At 36.7% G+C, this 23,376-nt stretch overlaps 1 protein-coding gene across 3 annotated transcripts in view; it reads left to right on the top strand.

Moving 5' to 3' along the window:
- Positions 1 to 23,376, top strand: part of kri (uracil phosphoribosyltransferase krishah) — a 532,528-nt gene that overhangs the window by 18,172 nt on the left and 490,980 nt on the right. For all 3 annotated transcript variants that reach the window (XR_016549938.1, XM_090409241.1, XM_090409240.1), the window contains exon 2: positions 11,880 to 11,922. Coding sequence is in view for 2 of the 3 variants with exons in the window: in XM_090409241.1 (XP_090265367.1) it covers positions 11,880 to 11,922 (43 nt within the window). In the remaining variant the exon portion in view is untranslated. The remainder of the gene's footprint in view (positions 1 to 11,879; positions 11,923 to 23,376) is intronic.

Consider the following 23,376-nt stretch of genomic DNA (forward strand, 5'->3'; position numbering starts at 1 on the left):
GTTCTTCTCGAATACCGGAAGATGTGATATATTTAGCCATCACGCAGCATTGCGTCATATCGGAAATATCATTTGATTTATCAACCACAATAGATATAAAATTAGCAGAATTAATATCCATAATTTGCATATTTGAAACTTCTGCAGAAATTGTTACAATCCGTTCCTTGACAGTTCTAGCCGAAAGAGCATGCAATTTTTTAGAAATTCACCATCGGTAAAAGGTTTTCCCGCTTTTGCTATTTCAAGGGATAACAAAAAACTTGCTTCAGTAGTATTCGACGAAGATTTCATCCAAGTTGACAAATTTCTTTGCTGAAGAAATAATTTTCTTTTGTTTCAATGTTTTCTTTTGTAATTCTTCAGTAGCTTTTTTTTTATTATCACCCTCAGGATATTTTTTACTGAAGTCTAAATGTTTTCCTCGAAAATGTCTCGTTCGACATTACTTGATTTGTTATTTTGAAGTCGTAGATGGCAAATTAAACATTGCGGATTTCCATTTACTTCTATAAATGCAAATTTCTCTATCCACATTTTACTGAATCCTCTGTTTTCTTCGATTATTTTTCTTTTTCTTGAACTCATATTAGGAAGGTCATCACAAATTCAACATAATAAAAATTAATTTGTGCATAACATTACCTGACACTAAATTAAACACCAGTTTAGTACCACAATAAATAAGTAACTAACCGAATATTTATTTTGACAGTTAAAATCCGTATGTATCTAAAAACCATGGTGTTTGACAGGACAGTTGATCAATAGTTCAAATTTTCGCCATGGTGCTAGTTACCTTTAGGCATGCGTAACAAATTTAATGCGTAACACACATCACATACATAATATCTAGCTCCAAGAACAGGCCATATCAAAAAACAATTTAGTTGTTGGTATTAATTATGTATCTTTTAATTCAATATAAAAGAGCCGCACTTTGTTCAGCCAAGAGCCGCATGCAGCTCCAGACCCACCAGTTCCCGACCCCTGTTATAGTTGATAGTGATGTTTTTTCACTAGTTAAGGACACATGAGTATACAGAAGATTTGAAATAGGAAGTGATCACTATTTAGTTTTGTGCAGGATAAAATGGGGTTTCATATTGAAAAGAATAGTGTATAAGAAAGTTTTAAAACAAATCAAAGTTGAGCAGCTTTCAGAAGTAGACTCAAATATGCAAACATCATTCAAGAAAAAATGAAAGAGTTTGAAAACAAGAACTAAACCTTGGAGATAGATTCACTACCTTGAAGAAAACATTGAGTGATTGATTGAATTCATGTAGTACTATCATAATATCCTGATATGTACACCCCCTGAGGTACATATCAGGAATTTGATGATGGTCATTATCAGTATCCTTTTTAGTAGTGCAAGCCTTCCTGTTCTTGACTTTGTGCTCTTGTTATCATTCCCTTTCTTGTGCATTTTTGACACCATTTTAAATTTTATTTAATATTGCAATATCTTAGCAAAAATATGTTATAAAAACACTAAATACTTTAAAAACATGAAAATCTACTAATATACTATAAAATACTAAAAAGGAAAAAAACACTAAAAAACATAAAAATCGCCAATTTTGCAGTGCTAAATACACCGACCACTCATACAACAACTTTCCTTAATAACGTATACACCTGATTTATCATGAAGCCATCTTTCATTGTAACTGCCATGAAGCTGTGTATGTAAATTTTGAACAGGCTTTTTCTTGATGCTTTATTACCTTTTTTTCAAGATCAGTCAAAAGCTTAAATATTCTTTCCATGATTTCTAACTTATTATCATTAGGTAAAAATCTGGTATTAGCAACTCCTATTTAACCTAATTCCAACCTGTTCTTAACCAGTTTTGCTTAAACTGAGTTTCTTTGTTATGAATAAGGAGACTCCTCTATAATTCTCAGCATTTAGATTTATTTCTTACTTTATAAATCATTATGATGAAATATGAAAGCTCTACTCCATTTGACAGTGATTTATTATCCTGTTATCCTTTGGCACTATAATGGTAACATTCTTTTTTTTTTTTAATCAATCACTGTGTCTGTGAGAATGTATTGAAGTAAGTTTGAGAGAGCGGTCATCTGTTAACCAGATTGTTCTCTTCTGATTAGCATCAGGCATGAATGTGTGAACAGTATTTTAGTAGTATCTTTAGCAGAAAATGACATGTTTTTTAGATTGAAGATGCTTGGAACATGTTTGTGCCAGAGATAAGAGGTGTAAGTCATTCTGAGAATAAAAATGTGGTCTTGCCTGAACATCTCTAAAAGTGCTTGATGCTATCCTGAAAGAGGATTATCTGATTAATTGGTGACCCCCTCTCTCTCTCTCTCTCATGCATGCATGCACACACACACAAATTAGAAAATGCATATAACTACAGTAAAGATATTTGAATAGATTATACTTAAAATACAGGTATTTCAGTTTGTGTATCACAAACCATCTTCAATGCAGAATAAGCACTTAAAAATTCAAACACAACAGATTAAAAACTATATTTTATGAAGAACACAGATGCAGATATTTCAGTTTTGTCATAGTCCTCTTATGACTTGCACCTCTAGTCACATCAAGCTTCTTCAACATTAAAAAAAAAAAAAAAAGCCTTCACGATACTGCTTCTCACCTATATAATTGCTTACACTATACAAATCTTAGATCCATCAAACTTTAGACTACTATTTACACATTTAGAGTGATGTACCAAAAATATTAAAATGCCTGATGCTATCCCAGAAGAGAACAATCTGGTTAACAGATTGATTACTCTCTCTCTCATAGGCTTGCTTCAATAATTTTTTTTGAAGATTTCAAAGGATTCATCCTGCAATAAGTCAGATATTAATAATAATAATTTCTGTTTCTGCCTCTTCATATGTTTCTAGAACAGGTTTAATTTGTATTTAAATTTTCCATTGTTTATTCTACACTAAAAATCTAAAAATGGCTTGTGATACACAAAATGAAATATCTGTATTTTAGTATAATGTTATTAAAAGATCTTTACTATGATTACATGTCCAGCTTCAAACATACCAACCCAGTTTCTCATCTGCTTCTTTCATTGTATCTACTTCTGCACTTAGGAGCACTCCCCCCCCCCCCCACACACTCCAAAAGCTTTCCCTAAGAACTGCATCTAGATGTTAAAAACAGCTATAGGTTGTAGTTCTGTGAGTTTCTTCTCATCCACCCACCCAAGGCACAACAAGACCATCCCTACCCCTTTGGAGGATGCCAAGGTCTTTCATAATCTATGTTTAGCACACTGATTATGAAAGACCTTGAAGTTCAAAATATTTTAGCACTATGTGATTTGTCAAATGAAGAAGAGAAATGCAGTGTTATCAGCAAACTATGGATAGGGTTTGTGATTAGTGTGAGAAGGTCAATTATGCACGAGAAAAAAAACTGTAGTAAATGACCATAAAGAAAACTGGTAATTCACTCGCAAAGGCTTTCACTTGCAAAGAAGCTGATTTTATCCCTTTTTTTTTTTGGATTGGAATGAATATAGGGCTTCACACAGTATGAAAGATTGTAAAGATAACATACATTTGGGGTGGGTGGGTGTGCGTGCGTGCATGCATGTTAATTCTGAAGCGCATAATTTGAGTACATATGAAGGTTGGGAAGATATGTTGGTAAACAAGCTATCAGGATTCTGAAATTCTTCTGATTTTGCATGTGTAGGTTTAGTTGTTGGATAGAACTCATAGTGGCATTTAATGGAATGAAAACAACTCAAGAAATTAATTAAATGACACTTTAATGCTTCCAGTATTTCATTTCTGTCACAAAGACATCTTCAGGGAGTACAATATAAATTTTAAAAATCACAAAACATAAGCAATATATTGATAAACAAACAATAAGATATGTTGATAAACAAGCTATCAGGATTCTGAAATTCTTCTGATTTTGCATGTGTAGGTTTAGTTGGTGGATAGAACTCATAGTGGCATTTAATGGAATGAAAACAACACAAAAAATTAATTAAATGACACTTTAATGCTTCCAGTATTTCATTTCTGTCACAAAGATATCTTCATGGAGTACAATATAAATTTTAAAAATCACAAAACATAAAATAAGCAACATAAAGTAATGTGAAACACAATGACGTCAAGGCCATATCTAGTTAGGATGCCCCTCTATGCTAGTATGAAGCCTATGTTATTATTATTCAGGCCTCCATGGAGTCAAAAGACTCATCGTGGGAGGTCTCCTATAAATCGGATACCTAAAAATTAAAATTGCTGTTTCTCATATTTTGAAATGTTTCACCCATACTTATTTAAGTTAGGTTGGTCTTATAGGGTAGCAACAGATTTAAAAAAAAAAACATTTGAACTTCCTGTGATGTTTTTCTGCATTTGATTCTGTATATGTGGTGTCCAAGGCATAGTCATGATTACAGATGTATTTTTATGTTGTTGTTGCAACAGACATTGGCTGATTTTTCAATCTACCCATAGTAGATCAACTTGCAGGATCCGGGAATTCTGCATATCAGCAATGAGAGAGGATTGTTTGTTTGTTTACTCCTTCTTGTCTAATTGTAACTTTTAGATATGATGGTGTACCATATATAGTTAAGTTTTTATTATTATTATTATTACCCCCAAGACCTCATGGAGTCAAAGACTCATCTGGGCGGTCCCTTTGTCACACACAGCTCATTACCATGTCTTAAACACACTCAAACTCCTTGCAGGCACCACACTCTCAGGCAAGGCATTCCAATCATTTACAACTCTGCACGAAAAAAACCTGCCCTCTCACTCCCCTACTCACACCCTCTTTATACAGTTTCAAGGGATGACCTCTGGTTCTCCCCTGATCTCCCACTATTTTCTGTAGAACTACTCCAACATTGATCCTATAAAACCCCTTACCAACTTGTAGGTCTTTATCATATCTCCCCTCTTCCTCCTGTCCACCAGACTCTGCAAATTACATCTCAATCTTTCCTCATATTCAACATTCCAGTGGTCAGAAACTACCTTTGGACCCTTTCCAACATTTCTTCATCCTTCTGAAAACCAGGTGACCAAATCTGGGTCACCTGGATTTCCTAATCAAAGCCTTATACAACGGAACAAGAATCTCCCTACTTCTACATGTCAGTGTCCTCCACATCATTCCCAGAATCCTTTGTGTTGTCTTCACAATTTTGGCTATATGTCCCTTAAATTTTAGTTCCTTATCCACTACACCCCCAGAAGTTGCAAGAGAGAGCCTCATTGGAATAGAGATTAAATCAAGAAATTACTTAGTGCTTCTTCCCAGTCCTTCTCCTCTACAGATAGATTATGGTATTGTAATCATTATTCCTTTGTCTAAGGTACATGAGAAAAAATAACCACAAAGAAGGAAGACAAATGTGCTGTGAAGATTAAAGAAATTGTTGCCATATCAAAAGAAGCAATGAAAATGGCTGCTGAAAATGCCGTTTTATGCTTTCCATCTTATATCAGTAACAAAAACTTTATGAGTTTATTATCAAAGACCAATGAGTCAAGAGACTCATCATGTGAGGTCCCACTCTCACATGCAGAACTCATCACACCTCGAATGCATTCACTGTCCCTACACTCACCACACTCTCAGGTAATGCATTCCAATCATCCAACACTCTCCATATGCAAAAAAACTACTCCTTATCCCCCCCCCCATTGCTCATGCCCACCTTATACATTCAGTGATGGCCTCTCATTCTCTCCTGTCTCCAGATATTCAATGAAAAATGTAATCGACGCTAATTTAGCAATTACTCCTTACCAACTTATACGTCTTGATCATGTCTCCCCCTCTTCCTTCTATAATCGGCGCTAGCATCGCCGTAACATGTGGCGGTGAATTTGAGCTGTGCAGAAGAAAGTGATTTTTAATCGGTGAATAGTCCGCTTTTTTCCCCGTTTTTCTACGTTTTTGGGTGCTAAATTGTTTCTCTGAATACGAGTGTACTTCAGTGGTTGTTTTTTGGAAGTTAGTTGCTGTCGCGATATAATATATTTTGGTACCGTCGGAATCGAACGCGTAACGGTGGAAGACAAAACGAAGCTAAGTTACTGTATTTAGTTATATTTCATTTTATTTAATTATATTTAGTACTTAAATGTTCTGATGTTTGTACTTTTTTTCCTCTTATTTATTAATTGAATAATTATTAAAGATTACGCTACTCGGCAGTAAGGAATGATGGTGGATTCAGCAGCAGTCGCAAGTGGCGTAACGCCAAGTCCTCCGCCATTTAAGAACTCAATTATTAGCAATATCATAAGGGACTTTGTGGCATGCAGTACTTGCGGCATGTATGCGTCTCGTGAATTACATATGTGGCTTGTTAAAGAGAGTGGAGAGCGTATGTGCGCAAAATGCAGGCAGTTGGAGGAAATAAGTACATTAGATATATCGATATCCGACTTTGTTGCTCCAGGAACGGGGAATGAATGTAGGAAGACAAGTAGTATGATAGCAGAGAATGAGAAAATAATAGTTGATAGTGTGGAAGGTGTGAGTGACTGTGGAAGTTTAGGAGATGGTTTTGTTTGGGAGAGTGAATTTAGATTAAGAGTGACTGACCTGCAGAGGGAGATAGATGAGTTGAAAGAGGAGGTGGAATGTCTTGTGAATGAGAGCAGAAGTATGAAAGATAAGATTAGGAGAATGGAAGAGATAAATGCAAGGCGAATCAGAGTAGGAGAGAGAGAGAATTTAGGGAGTATGAGTGAGAGGTATGGGGGTGCTAGAAGAGGAGAGAATGGAAACAGTAGAAGAGAGGGAATGAGAGAGAGGTATGGGAATGCTAGCAGACGAGAGGATGGAAACAGTAGGAGAGACGGAATGAGAGAGAGATGGAAGTGCTAGAAGAGGAGAGAATGGAAACGGTAGGAGAGATGGAATGAGAGAGAGGTATGGGAATGCTAGAAGACGAGCGGATGGAAACAGTAGTAGGAGAGACAGAATGAGAGAGGGATATGGAAGTGCTAGAAGTGGAGAAAATGGAAACAGTAGGAGAGAGGGAATGAGAGAGATGTATGGGAGTGCTAGAAGAGGAGAGAATGGAAACAGTAGAAGAGAGAGGTATGGGAATGAAAGAAGAGGAGAGAATGGAAACAATAGGAGCGAGGGAATGGTAAGAGGTATAATGTATGGCGACTCAATGATCCGTGGTGTTCAAGATAGGATGCGTGAGGAGTGTTTGCCAGGAGGAACAATAGAAAGGGTGGCTATGGCGATTAAGAGAGGTGAAAGGGTGGATGAGATGATTGTGATGGTAGGAACGAATGACTTGAGTGGTAATGTAAGTCGGGCAGCGAGAGATATGAGATTTTTGCTTGAGACTGTACGGAAGAAGACAGAGAGAGGAAAAATAGTGTGCGTGTTGCCTAGGTATGATAATGATGAGCTGAGCAGAAGAGCGGTGATATTGAATGGCATAATAGCGAGAATGTGTGACAAGAGAGGACTGGTATATGTGGATGCTTGGAGTGCGTTTGAGGAAAGAGAGGAGTTGTATGCGAGAGACCATTTACATTTGAATGAGGAAGGACGTAGGCATCTGGAGAGATTGCTGTTCTGAACGAGTCAGTGTGTCCCAGGGAGGATGATAGCAGGGGTGGCCTCTTGTGGGAATGGATACTTGGGAGAAGGGAGACAATGTCAGGTAACACTGAGCCCAGTGGAGTCCAGAAGAGATAATGCTGGGTATAGAAACAATGGCATTTATATGCTGTATACTAATGCCAGGAGTATCCGGAATAAGGGAGAGGAATTGGTGGTGCAGATAGCATCAGCCTGGCCAAAAATTATTGCGATCACTGAGACGTGGTTGACAGAAGGGGATATAACGACAGGAATAGAAGTCGCTGGGTATAGCATTTTTCGTCAGGATAGGAGGGGAAAGCGTGGTGGTGGGGTACTGCTTATGATAAGTGATGACCTATGTCCTCTAAGAGTGGAGAATTTGGAAGGAAGTGAGACAAATGATTTTGAGAGCGTATGGTGTGAGGTAGAGGTAGGCAAGACAGGATATTTAGTGGGGTGTTGCTACAGACCCAGGAGCACAGAGGATGGGGACCAGGAGATGTTTAGACAGCTAAGTTTGGCAAGTGCAAGAAGAATGATTGTTATGGGAGATTTTAACTTCAGTAGTATAAATTGGAGAGAGGAAGATGCATGTAGCAATAGTGGAATGGAATTTCTAGAATTCTTGAGGGACAAATGTCTTAGGCAACATGTAACAGAGGGAACAAGAGGTTCAAAAATTTTGGATTTGGTTATAGCATCAGAAGAGTTGATAATAACTGAGTTGACGTCTCTCCCACCAGTTGGAGAGAGTGACCATATGGTGTTGACTTGGAAAATGAATAGACATGCAGGAGTATCAAAGAGACGGGAACTTATGTGGAATTATAAGGCAGGTGATTCTAATAGTCTTAGACGTCAACTTCGGGAAGTTTCATGGAGGGAGGAATTGGAAGGCCGGGATATCACCAGTGCGTGGGAAATTGTGAAAGAATATTTGTTATCAGCAATGGTAAGTTGTATACCACGAGTGAAGAAGAGAACGCAATTTGGAGTAAAGTGGATGACAAACAATATTAAACAGGAATTGCATGCGAAAAAGAGGCTATGGAAGAGATATAAGGAGATAGGTGAAGAGATGCATGAGGAATATAAGACACAGGCCAGAAGAGTGACTAGTGTGGTAAGGAAAGCGAAACTGGAATATGAGAGGAGATTGGCCCTAAGATCCAAAGAAAATCCTAGGGAATTTTTTAGCTATGTGGCCAGTAGGAGGAGAAATGACTGTGGAAGAATGATATTGTGGGATAAAAATGGGAATAGAGTGACTGATGCAGAGGACATAGTGGAATTGTTCAATGAACACTTTATTGGAGTATTTCATCCTAGAGGAGTCAGTTTTAATGCTAGAGGGATAGGACTGGTACGAGGTCTGGAGGTACAGGAGGAGAGTGTGTTTCAGATACTGAGTACTCTGGATGTCAGTAAAGCCATGGGACTGGATGGTATTGCGCCACGAGTTTTGAGAGAATGTACTAGGGAATTGACAGTACCTTTAACGTGGCTTTTCAATGAAAGTCTGGCTTTGGCAAAGGTGCCCAGGGAATGGAAGGAAGGTAAGATAGTGCCATTGCATAAGGGTGGTAACAGACTGGAAGTGTCTAATTATAGGCCAGTCTGTGTGTCATCAGTAGTTGTTAAGATCTTGGAGAAAGTAGTGAGGGACCGTGTACAGCATTGGGCAGATGAGGGTAATGTTATCTGTGAGAATCAACATGGATTTGTGAAAGGACGCTCTTGTTTTAGCAATATGCTAGCCTTTTATAATAAAGTTACAAGAACATTAGATGAGGGAAAGGCATATACTGCAATTTTCTTAGACTTGGCGAAGGCATTTGACAGGGTGCCACATGATAAGCTGATATTTAAGTTGCAGCACATGGGTCTGGATATCAGATTGGTCAACTGGATTCAGGATTGGCTGTCTGATAGGTATCAGAGAGTTGTGTATGGTGGAGCAGTTTCCAGGAGGCAGAGGGTTACAAGTGAGGTTCCCACAGGGCTCAGTACTAGGACCTATATTGTTTAACCTTTATATCAATGACATAGCCAGTGGATTGCAGGGGGATATTCAGTTGTTTGCAGATGATGCGAAGCTGGGAAGGATTATTAGTAATAATGCAGATGTGGTAGCCCTGCAAGAGGATTTAAATAAGCTAGATAGATGGGCAAATGAATGGGGGTGTCAGTTTAATGCAGCAAAATGTAAGGTCTTGAGGTTTGGGAAACATCGATGGGATGCTGCATACTCTATGGGAGGAGTTATACTGGAGGAAGTAGGGGAGACAAGAGATCTGGGGTTGATGATTGATAGAAACCTGAAGTTTAGGGGACATATTGCAAAGGTGGTGAAGGTAACACAGAGGATTGCTGCTATTATGAGGACACTGACCTGCAGAGATAAGAGGGTTATCATTCCATTGTATAAGTCTCTGATCAGACCACACTTGGACTATTGTTCTCAGATTTGGTCCCCAGGATTTGAAGGGGATAAATTAACTGTGGAAAGGATACAAAGACGGATGACAAAGATGGTTTCAGGACTGTACAAGGATAGTTATGAGGATCGGCTGAGAGAATGTGGACTGCAGAGTTTGGTGGATAGAAGAATGAGAGGTGATATGATTGAGACTTTTAAACTGTTGAGAGGTGGTTACAGGGTTGACACTGGGGAGTTCTTTCGCTTGGTTGATCAGCGGGAAGGAGTGATGACAAGAGGCCATCCCTGGAAGTTACGAAAGGAAACTGTGAGCAAGAGAGTAAGGAGTGGTTTCTTTGTGTGGAGGGTGGTTGAGCCGTGGAATGCATTGCCTGATGGAGTGGTGGGAGCGAGAACGGTCAGTGAGTTTAAAGAGTGGTATGATAGACTTTGTGTTTCTCAGGGGGGGACCTCCCCTCAGTGAGTCTTGACAGACTTTATGTCTTAGGAAGGACCTCCCTCGATGAGTCTTTTGACTCCTTGGAGGCCTGAATAATAATAATAATAATAATAATAATAATAATTGGCATTCTCTATAATTGGCATTCTCTCAATTTGTCCTCATATTTCACATTCCAGAGACCAGAAACCAACTTAGTCAATCATCTCTGGAACTGCCGCCAACATCTTATCATCCTTTTGAACCTGACAACCAAATCAGACAGTAATCCATATGTGGCTTGATCAGAGCCTTGTGCAATGGAATAAAAGTATCCTTACTTCTATATATCAGTGTTCTCTGCATCATTTCCATAATCCACTTTGTTGTCCTCACAATTTTAGCAAATGTCCACAAAATTTCAAGTTCCTATCCACTACAACCCCCAAATCTTTCATCTCTCCCTCCTCCTCCTCCAAAATATCCCCACAGTCCTCTACACTACATCCCATCTTTGCTTCCCAAATTTTCAAATCTTACACTTTGCAACATTAAACTGATATTCCCACACCCTTGCCCATTTAGATAGCCTATTTAGGTCCTCTTGCAAAGCTACATTTGTTCTACTTCTCATGACTCTTCCCAACTTTGTATCATCTGTATCTGCAAACCACTGTATATCACCATTTAAGCCCTTTCCAGTGTCATTTACTTACAAATATAAAAACAGTAACCCCAAAGCAGACCCCTGGGGCACACCACTAGTGACTTTCCTCTTCTGGGATATCACTTCCCATGTACACAACCTGTTGATACCTATCAGACAACTAATCTCCAATCCCATGCACTGATCTACTATCCAACCTTTGTCCACTATTCTTCAACTTGTTATAATAAGGAAGTAGACTTCTAAAACATGATATTCTGTTTGCAAACCCATGCTGTACACCAGTTCTGAATCCTTGTCCTCACTAGCTTCTCCAACACCTTGACCACAACTCCAGACAAACAGATTGGAATATATTTTGAAGCTTTAGTCTTATCACCTCCTTTATGAAGGAGAACAATTTTGTCATCTTTTCATTCCTTTGTATGATGATATATATAATAAGTTAATATTAACTTATTAACTATATTAACTTGAAGATGTATATTAACTTAAGTAACTGACTTTTGGTTTAAGCTTGAAAATAAGAAGTAAATAAATTTTATTTATTTATTTACAATTTATTTATAAATGTAAAACATTTTTATGCACTTCCTGAAAGTAAAACTATGGTAACTGTTGTTGACTTAGTTCACACTAGTTTCTTATAATTGATCCTTTGAATATAGTTTAGTAGTGAAATATGTGCATTTAAAATTAATTAAATTTTATTTTTGATTAAGTGAATAATGAATTTTCTCTTCTAGAAACACCAGTAGGAGTGATTTTGTATTTTTTGCTGACAGACTGGTAAGCAAATGTTCATAAATTGTTTATAATATATATTAATTTATTTGATTACCATGTTGTCAGTTGATGATATTTAAAAAGAAATCATTCATTTTCAAAATAATTTATACAGCTGAGAATGTGTCCAGAAAAAAAAAACAGGATTTTGCTTATGTAATAGTTCTTCATAAGACCTTTAAAGTGGCATATTTCTGTATATTTCTTTTATGTTTAGCTTATTACAAATCTCTTTGATTAATCTTACCACATATATCATTATAATGCCATCCAGATACCAATAACCATTTGTACCTCAAAATATAAGTATTTTCACTTTCATTTGCACAAAGTTGAAATGAAAGTACACAGAACTAATTCTTGAATGGTAGATGTACAATAAGCATGCTCTTTATTGTTCAAGAATTTATGATCTTAAGAGGTAAAAAAGAGATAGAGAAAGTGTGTGCGTGTGCATGCACACATTAAGCTTTATAAACAACTTTCCATTAGTTATTATTATTATTATTAAGAGAGACCTCCAGGGAGTCAGGGACTCATCGAGGGAAGGCGTATACTATATGCACCAGCTATCATTCATATGAATTCATTCACACTGCTTGCACTCACAACATCCAATGGCAATCCATTCCAATCATGCACCACCCTATGAGAGAAAAACTAGCCCTCACCCTCTTCTTAGTGTCATTCTCAGCTTCCAAGGATGCCCTCTTGTCCTTACCCCATCTCCCATAAATTGAAAAATTCCATCAATTGAAATCCTGTATGACCCTTTCAGAAGTTTGTAAGTCTCAATCATATCACCACTCTTTCTCCTATTTGCTAGTGTCTACAGTCTACAAATTTTCAACCTGTCTTCATAATCAGTATTCCATAATCCTGATATAATTTTTAACAGTCTCCTTTGCACTCCTCCGATATATCAGAATCACAAAAAAGAAACCAGGAGACCAGACCTGCATACAATAGTCCAAGTGAGGTCTTATCAAGGCCTTGTAAAGAGGCAAAATGACATCCTTATCTTTACACGTGAAAACATTCATTTCAGCATTGCAATTATGTTTTGAGTTGTATTTGCAATCTTTGCTACATGACCCCTGAACTTCAACTTCCTATCTACTAACACTCCAAGATCCCTAGCTTCATCGGTTTCTTCAAGCATAATCCCACCAATATAATACAACATTGGATATCTAATCATGCCAAATTGAATGACTATACATTTACTGACATCCATTTTCCTTCTCACAATTCAGCCTATTCAAATCATTCTGCAAGTACTGCATATTAGTAGTATTCTTGATTATCCGACTTATCTTTGCATCATCAGCAAATAGTTGTATGTTGCTTGTCAAAGCCTTCCCAATATCATTAATGTATAGATTGAATAGTGGATCAATGACTGATCCTTGTGGTACACCACTGGTTACCTTTAATCTTATTGACTCACATTTCCCACATACCACTTTTTGATATCTAACAATCAGCCATCCTCTTATCCATGCTAATATTCTGTAATCCAAACCCATACTCCAATTTATGCAACAGTCCACCATTCTGTATTCTGTCAAAAACCTTAGCAGAATCCAAAAGTATCATAGTGTATCCATCCCCCCCCCCCCTTTAGTTCAATGGTAACATTGTTATAGAATGTGAGCAAGTTGCTAAAACATGACCTTCCCTTAGTTAAGCCATGTTACTCTTTGCAAAGTAGAGATAGATTCACTGTCAACCCATTTCTAAATGCAAGCCCTAACCAATTTTTCCAAAATCTTGACCACCACTCCTGAGATACTAATTGGTCGATAATTGGATACATCAGCCTTTGCACCACCCTTGTGCAATGGAATTACCATACATTCCCTTTCTGTGGAATCTTCTCTGTTCTGAGACTCATATTAAACACCTCGGTCAAAGGAATAAACAGTTCAACTGAACACTCTTTTAACACACATGCTTATATACCATCAGTCCCTATTGCTGAATTCTTATTCAGTTTTTGCAACAGCTCTAATACTTCGTCTGCATACACCTGAGTTTCTTCATCCAGTGAAGAGGTAGCAATGAGCTCAATGTCGCATACACCAGGTTGATAGCTTTTAATAAAATGGGCACTCATTAGTTGAACAACCTCTTCTGAATCTGTAACCCTCACGCCATCTGCATTTAGAAGAGTCATTCTTTCATATTCATTATTTCTTTTACTTGCAGCATATTGATAGAATTCTTGTGGATTGTCTTTAGCATGCAGAGATAGTTTCTTTTCATACTCAGACTTTGCTTTCCGTACAACAGCTGTGACTATTCTAGCCTGCTGCTTATAATTTTCATAATGCACATCATCCTTATGCACATAGTATTCCTTCCACATCATCCTTTTCTCACGAATCTCTTACTTAATAAGATTACACATCCATATGACTCCTACCCTATTTATTCTTTGAACTCTTGGGACACACTCTGATATCTCATCATTTAAGTATTGTTTAAATGCTCCCCATGCACCGCCGATATTCTTTCCATCTATCAATCAATAACATTCCACTGAACTTAGTATACTCCTCAGTTGGTCATAATTTCCTGCTTTGTAGTTCAACATGTAACCTTTTCTGAATGGAACACTAATAAACTTAATCACTTCCCAAGTGATTAAGTTTATTAGTGTTCCATTCAGTTCCATTCCAATCACTTCCCAAGTGAGTACCACATGATCACTGTCACCAACTGGAGGCAGAATAGTTACATCTTAAACTGAAACGCACTCTGACACTATAATCAAATCTAACACTCTTTGACCTCGAGTTCCTTCTGTCACATGCTGCTTGAGGAAGTTGTCCCACAACAGCTCAATAATGCATTTTCATTCTTCGCATGAGATTCTACTGCTACCCAATCAATATTTGGATAATTAAAGTCTCCCATTATGATTACTCTTTTCACTCTCTCATCTTGTCTATTTGGTAATGCATTTCTTCATCACTAGCGACTGATCCACCAGGTCTGTAATAACACCCCACTATGTAATTGATTTAGTTAGATTCCACCTCGCACCAGATGGCTTCAAACTCACTGCCACATGAAATACTGTTAGTAGTAGTATTACAATCATAGGTCTCAACTCTAACTGGATTCAAGTCATCCGATATCATTAGCAGCATTCCCCCTCCTCTCCTATCCTTTTTATTCTTCCTGAAAATAGTGTATCCTTTACACTCGATACCAATTAGTATGTCTGATTCTGATAGGCAGGTCTCACTAATCCCTAAAATCTGAGGTCCCAACACATTAACTAAGACAACAAACTCTACTCCTTTGTTTCTGATACTCCTAGCATTCATGTACAGACATAATAATCTCTACCTGCATGTTCTTTGGTTTGTCTGTAGTCTGCATGACCCAGTTGGACAACTTGCAGATCTCTAGTGCCTTATACATTGCACACATTTGATGGGTCTGAACCAGACGAACACAAAGTCGAAATCATTCTCTCCTCTTCAACGTTTCCATGACAAAGCCCATTCCCATCATTAACACAGTTATATAACATTGTTGCTCTTACACTCACATTCTCACCATTCCTCCCTTTATAATTTAGTTTCCCTGACTTTCTGTGTTAGGTCTCATACCAGTTATTAGTTTTTCCATACTCCTGATACCAAACGCATTCAGGTGTAGGCCATCCCTCTTATACAAATCCAATTCTTCCCTGAAATTCACTCCACACATCCAAAAACCTGCATCCATTCCTTCGACACAGCCTATGTATTGAATCGTTTGCCATCATAGCTCTTCTTTTTATTTCTTTTTTATCATATCGAGGTAAAATACTGACGATTTTCACTTTCTCACTCTTCACTCTCACCTCTTCCAACAACCCTTTCATGTCCTCTCTCATACTTATCGCTAGTTAAGTCATTAGTACCTACTATAATTACAATTTCATTTGCTTTTCTTTTCTGTTTTTGAATTGCTTCCTTTATATTCTTAATTTTTGCTCCAGGAAAACTCGAAGTTATAACTCTCTCTTCAATAGCATGTTTTATTATAGGCACCATACCAAATAACTTCTTTCTTTTTACTAACATCATTACTTACCTGATTTCCATTACTTCCTGACTTACCTGTTTCCGTGCTTTGTTGTTTCTTATTTTGCTGCTTGATTTTCACTTACCTCTCAACTTTTTGTAATTCCTACATCATTTCTCTGATGATCTGCTTTAATTTTGCTATTTTGGAGGTTAATTCATTTCCATTAACCTCCTCCCCAACACCAATAACCTCGTTAGCAGGACTAGCCTTCTTGTTCTCACCTGTGGTGCTCTTTTTAGCATTACTTTTCTTGTGTGTTTTTGGCACCATTTTAAACTTATACTTATTGTTGAAATATCTTAATAATAATATGTTATAAAATACTAAATATACTAAAACCCCTAAACTCTACACTAATATACCATGAAACACTAATTTTCTGAGGAAAAAAACGCAATAAACAGACAAAATTCACCAATTTTACACGAGAGCGCTAAATTCACCAACCAACTACAATGTATCCTTGAACCAATCTCAAACCAAAAATTAGTATTGCTTTTTACATTTTAAGTTAAAAGGGGAAAAAAAAGGCCCTGACATTATCGACCATAAAAATGAAAGGATATAGTAATATTACAGATCAGAAAAATATCTACCACAAAAAAATACTAAATATACAATCAGGAAAAAAAAAAAACATCAGCATTTGATAGTGTGTAGGTAATTAAATCAAACCTATTATTTTTCATTTGGTAATCCCTTAACAACTACTTAACAGCTTAACTGTCTAAACAACCTTACATAATGCCCTCTGTTAAAAATGATATAAGTTTGTGTAACTGATGCAATGAAAAATGAAAAGTTGGTACTTGTTGAGGATCTAAATAGCAGAGTAGGAAATGATTGTCAGACATATAAAAATATTTTAGGGAAATTTGGAGAAAAGAGCAAAGCTAATAATAATGGCAAATACTTGTTGGATTTCTACTCAGGACATGGACTGGTTATTACTAACATCATGTTCCAACATAAAAATGTGCACAAATTCACATGGAGAGAAGATGCAAGGAATAAGAGACTATGTTATTGTTGATAGTGATGTTTTCTCCCTGGTGCAGGACACCAGAGTGTACAGAGGATTTGACATTGGAAGCGATCACTATTTAGTCTTGAACAGGATAAAATTGAATTTCATATTGAAAAGAATAACATGTAAGAAAGTTTTAAAGCAAATAAAAGTTGAGCAGCTCTCAGATGTGAACTGTAGACTAAAATACACAAAGATTATTGAAGAAAAAATGAAAGAGTTTGAGAACAGGAACCAAACCATGGAGATTCAATGGCAAACTTTGAAGAAAACTCTTTCAGCCAGAGAGCCATGTGGTGAGGTTGTCTGCAAGGATAGAAAAATCAGAACTCCATGGTGGACACAGGAAGTTAAAGAGGCAGTGAAGGAAAAGAAGAAAGCATATCAAAAGTTCCTACTAATAAGTCAGCTTTTGCTCTTAGAGAATACACAGACAAACGTAAGAAAGCAGAACACTGTGTAAAACTAGCTAAATAAAAGTCATGGGAGGACTTTGGCAAGAACATAGAAAATAAATATCAAGAAGGTGGTAAGATATTCTGGAGGTTGTTGAAGAAGCTTAGAAATGGAGGAAAGAGTGCTGTAAAAGGAGTTAGAGATGATAAAGGTGATATGAAAACTGGAGAAAAAGATATCCTTGAAATATGGAGTAATCACTTCGAAAAATTGCTAAATGAAACTAGCAGTGATGACAGCACACAGATAAAAAACACTGACCAGGCATGCAATCAGGAATACATATCCATGCTTGAAGTAGAAAAAGCCATCAAAAGTCTGAAATGTGGAAAGGCAGCTGATGTAGATGATATTAGACCAGAAATGCTCAAGTATGGAGGTATAAAAGTTTTACAGTGGCTACACTGCATAGTTCAAGAGGGCCTGGACAGAAGAACAAATTCCAGATGATAGCTCTCATAGTACCCATATATAAAAAGGGAAATAAAACTGATTGTGAGAATTACAGAGGTATTTCTCTGCTGAGTGTTCCTGGTAAGATTTATGCTAGTATTCTTGAAAAACAGTTGAGAGGGATTGTGGAAGAGAAGCTTGGTGAGAAACAAGCTGGATTCAGGCCAAATAGAGGCTGTCAGGATCAGATTTTTACTTTACGACAAATTGTTGAGAAATCATGGGAATATAACAAAGATCTGTATTTAAGTTTTGTAGATCTGGAAAAGGCACATATGACAAGATGCCAAGAGAGAAGATATTAAAAACATTACAATTGTATGGTGTATTATATCAAGCAATACTTAGTCTTTATCTGAGTTGTAAGTGAGCAGTTAGAATTGAAGGAAGTACAGGGAGATGGTTTGATGTTAAATCTGTTATTCATTATCTATATGGATCACATTATAAAGGAAAGTGGTATTAAACCTGATATCAAAATTGGAGATGTTAATGTCAGCTCCTTGCTTTATGTGGATGATGTTATACTTCTAAATAAATCCGCTACAAGTCTACAAGATTCCCTGACTAAATTGAATAACTATTGTGCTAGATATGATATGAAGGTCAGCAATAACAAGACAAAGATAATGAAAATATGCAGAAGCACTGAAAATATTAGCTGCATTGTGAATGGAGAACCTATAGAACAAGTAAAACATTTCAGCTACTTAAGCATGATTTTTAGTGAAGATGGTAAGTTAAATATGAGAATAGAATCAACAAAATTGGTTTGGTAGGAAGTCAACTGAATAAATTTATATGGAATAATAGAGAAATTAGTCAAGACACTAAATTAACTGTATACAAGACAGTGTTCAAACCAATTTTAACTTATGGATCTGAGAGCTGGGTCAGAAGTAAAACACTCGACCAAAGACTAGAGACCGCAGATATGAGAGTCCTGAGAAAGATTAGGGGCGTGAACAGATGGTGTCAGTGGCAATATCGTATTAAAAACGAGGATATTAGGAAATAACTTGACATTGTCAGCATCCAGGAATGCATTAGCAGAGCTAATCTCAGGTGGTATGGTCACTTAAACAGAATGGGCGAGGAAAGATTAGCCAACAAGTGTTCTCTGCCAGGTTGGCAGGGAAAAGCAGTAAAAAATGCCTTATAGATATATAAATATAAGATCTGACAATGTTAGCTTTGACAGGTAACAGATTGATTTGGCAGAAAATTGTAGGTAGGAAGTTAGTAATGAAGTAAATTTTTCATGTAATACTATCATATCCTGTACGCTCCTTCAGGGTAAATGTCAGGAATTTGATGATAAGTTTGTGTGTGTGTCAAATCTGACTTTCCATGTCAGAAAATGTCAAACCTTGAATTCCTGTCATTATGATTTATTTAGGCTCAGATTCCTTGTTTATGCACTTTTATTCTTTGAATTGCTTTCCAAATTCTAATAACTCTTCTATCTCTGAAGCTTCATTTATTATCATCTGAATAACCAAACAGTGAAGTTGTCATTATAAGGGACTGAGGTCCCTGAACAAACTGACTTCCTTTCTCCAGTTTCATTAAACTATTTACTCACCAGAATACCTGATAATCCTTACTGCCTTTCAAACACCTGGACTTTTTTTTTTTTAATCACTTGTCCTTTCAAGTATTAGGTGTCATTCCTCTGCTTGATAACTCAGACTCTCAACTTGTTTACATTTCCTTTTTTTATGAAATGTTCATTATTCATCCATTTTGAGGTTTGTGTCCTCTGACACCAGAATGGTGACAAATAGGATGACCTTTGTAATTTCTACTCCTCCGTTATGTGGTCTGATGATTGTTTCTGCTCTGTCGATTTGAACATTTGCTTTGACCATATAATTGAAGTAATCTTGCTGGAATGGAGGTATTCCTCATTTTATTCCAAACTCCCAACCACTACCCATACGTTAATTCAAATGCTCAAATGCAGAAAATTTGCCTCCTACTTAAATATCATCCAACATTACCCAAAGATAAGACTGCCTTCCTAGCATCATTCTCCTCCAACTCTTGTATAGGGAACTAAGGCAAATTGCCTCCCACCAGCTCTCTGTATGCCTCTTCCAATCTTTTTCCAGAATAACATCAAAAGAATATTTACTTGAATGTCAACGTTTCCTTGTTCAGATGGTATCTTCCACCTCAGCTGTGGTCATAATTTACACTCCAAACTGGCCATCATCCTTTCTCCCTATACCCCTATATCTTCTGTACAAATTGTCATAATACTCATTGGACATCTACCTGACAGGGTGATGGTAGATGAAATCAGATAAGATCAGGCATCATCCCATTTATCATTGCACTCACCATAGTTCCCTTGAAAATAAATAATTATCAGCCAATTTCTTCACCATCTGGAGTTCTGCTAACTAATTGACTCTTGATTTCTCTTGATATTTCATTAGATCAGACATAATAGCCTTGCAAAAATACTGTCTCATGTTCTGCTTTCCACTTTTTGCAAGTGTGTCAGCAGTTTCTTCTTTTGTCATTCACTGTGTGTCATGATGGATGGTTTCCTCTCTTTAGATTTCTGTACCAATCACATAGTACCTCAGGACTCTGTACATTTGCCCACACTCTTCCTCTTATACATTAATGATCTTCTCTCACTTACTTCAAATTCTGTCCAGTAGTTGGCCGATGACTGTACATTCTATTTATTTTCTTCGTTTGACAACTTTTATCATCCTCATCATTAATTCCTAATGTCAGGATACTATGATAGTTCTGCATGAAAAGTTGGCAAATTTTCCAAATGATCCAAATTTCAAGAATTTCCATAACTGATGTTTTAAACACTGATATCGTTACCATTCTCCAGTGGAGTGAGGACACGCAGTGATCTTTACCAAGACTTGAAATCTTGTTTACTGGGGAGAAGTAAAGTTTCTTACTGTTAATTTGAAAAACAACAGAACATTGCTTTTTATTAGACACTCTCCTGGAGGTCCCTAAGTAAAATAACCTTATCTCTTTGGTCTTATAGAAACCCAATTCCTGTAGCTTCAGCACCTTCTTGCAATGTCTAACTACCATCTGTCATAAAAAAAAAACTCTGTGAGGCAGGACACAGCATTTACAACGGTGCAGAGGAAAAAAAGCCAAGAACTGAAACACCTGTCTTATTCTTCCAAACTATAGTTACAATTAAAAAAATATATAATAGTTGAGAACATTCTAAAAGAGTCCTAGACATAGAAAACAACAATATAGAGGAGCAGTATCATTCCCATACATATGTTCTGTTACAAACAAGATTTTGAGCTCTTATACATAATATAGGTACTAAGTCCAGAGTTAAGAATAAAATTAAATACAGGTGATGCTGCATTAAATTATATATTTGCAGAATTTTTGGCTAGGTTGAAAAATGCAGTTGAAAACATAAAAAGAACAAACTTAAATTTCAAACATTCAGTATATGTGTTATCATCTGGAGTAGGATAACTCCATTTACAACTCCCTAAACAAAGAAAGTTTAAGGCAGTCAATTTTGTTGAGGTTAGGATTGTGAATGTGTGCTTTACATCTTTCTTTATATAATCTTTTTAGAAGAAAATGATTTTAGGGCTTTTTATTCCATTTCAGATAGCCATAGAATTCATTGCAATAAATGGAATCTCTCTCTTTGCTGTTTGCTTAGATAGAGCTCATGAGTCACCATTGCCTGTGGATCTTGGGTTGCTCATGGCTTATAGAGCAGTTGATCACTGAAATCAGCTTCACTCTGTAGTTTAAAAAAAAAAAAAAAATAGTAATTGGTATGTTTAACTATGAGGGAAGATTAAATAATAACAATGATAATTGTAAGAAATTATTTTAAAATAGATGGCAACAAATAATGATGTATTTTTTGTATTTAGTTGTCATGCAGAATGCTAAATATATGTTAAATTCTTTTTTTTTTTGCCATATTCATGCTTCAATAAAACAAAAAATATTATAATAATAATTATTATTATTATAAAGAAACTACAGCATTTTAATCCTTTCTTTTAGGCTTGCACGGTGATCCGAATGCATTTTTGGAAATTATGGAGACAACTACCGTGTTTGAATAAAAACTTTAGTTTAATATTACTAAAATTTTACAATTCGACGTTTTGACCTTTATGTCAAGGTCATCTTCTGGAGCGTACAAATATACACAAGAAACAAGCTATACTACAGTCATACGGGTTCGTTAAAGACACTGACTAACCCCTACCACAATTGTTGGCCTGACCTCTGGTGAAAAAAAAAAATAAAAATAAAAATAAATAAATAATTATACATCACCGCTAGAGTCCTATTATTTGTGTTGTGTACTATATACATATATTAACATCATTCCAGCCAGTTGGAGTGGAATGGTTTCTAATACTAGCAGATTGGCTAGAGTCCTGACTTATGTTGAATCTTTCATATTAGGTTGGCTGAATGTGTGCCATCCAGATCCTTGGAATTTTCATACCATCTTTATTGTTGATATTTGGGTGGTTTATCAGGATTTCGCAGGATTCTTTAAATTTTCTTTCGTACCATGTTTTTGTGCGGTGTAAGGAGCAGGTGCTTTTCCAGTTGATTTGGTGTAAGGTGTTAAGTGCATGATCTGAGAGGCCTGCTTCACCATAATGGTTATATTTAATGTGTCTAATGTGTTCTTTCTTGCATATAGGGATTGTCCGTCCTGTTTCACCAATGTACGGTAAGTTACAGGTGCAGCGGATGCAATAGACTCCAGGATATGCTAATGGGAGGAGAGGATCCTTAGAGGAGCTGAATATGGTTTTAAGTTTAGTGGGTGGTTTAAAGGTGGCATTGAGGTTATAATGTTGTAGGATTCTGTTGATTTTTTCTGATAACCCTTTAATGTATGGGATGGCTATGGTTTTACTGTAATCTAGATTCATTTTTGTTGTGGTTTTATAGAGTATTTTATTGACAGTATTTTTGTTATAGCCATTGTTGTTGAATGTGTCACTAATGATTTTTAGTTCTTGTTTCAGGGCTTGCTGGTTAGAGCAAATAGTTGTGGCTCTGTTTTTGAGGGTGTTTATGACTCCATATTTTTGTGCTGGGTGGTGGTATGAATTCGCATGTATGTATTGGCCCATGTGTGTCGGTTTTCGGTAGACCGTGAAGGATACTGCCTGAAGGAAGACTTGTAACTAGTGTGTCTAGGAATGGGAGCGAATTTTGGTTTTCGATTTCGATGGTAAATTGTATGCGTTCGTGTTGTTTGTTTAGGTAGCTGAGGAATGTGTTTAGCGTTTGTCGCCCGTGCGGCCAGATCGCGAACACGTCGTCAACGTATCTGAGCCAGATTGTCGGTCGAAGCCTGGCAGAATCAAGAGCCCTTTGCTCAAAGGTTTCCATGTAGAAGTTCGCGATTGGGGGGGATAATGGTG

This window comes from Typopeltis vanoorti, chromosome 19, assembly GCF_054136105.1.
Source record: "Typopeltis vanoorti isolate ZY-2024b chromosome 19, IOZ_Tvanoo_1.0, whole genome shotgun sequence".
Classification (NCBI taxonomy): domain Eukaryota; kingdom Metazoa; phylum Arthropoda; class Arachnida; order Uropygi; family Thelyphonidae; genus Typopeltis; species Typopeltis vanoorti.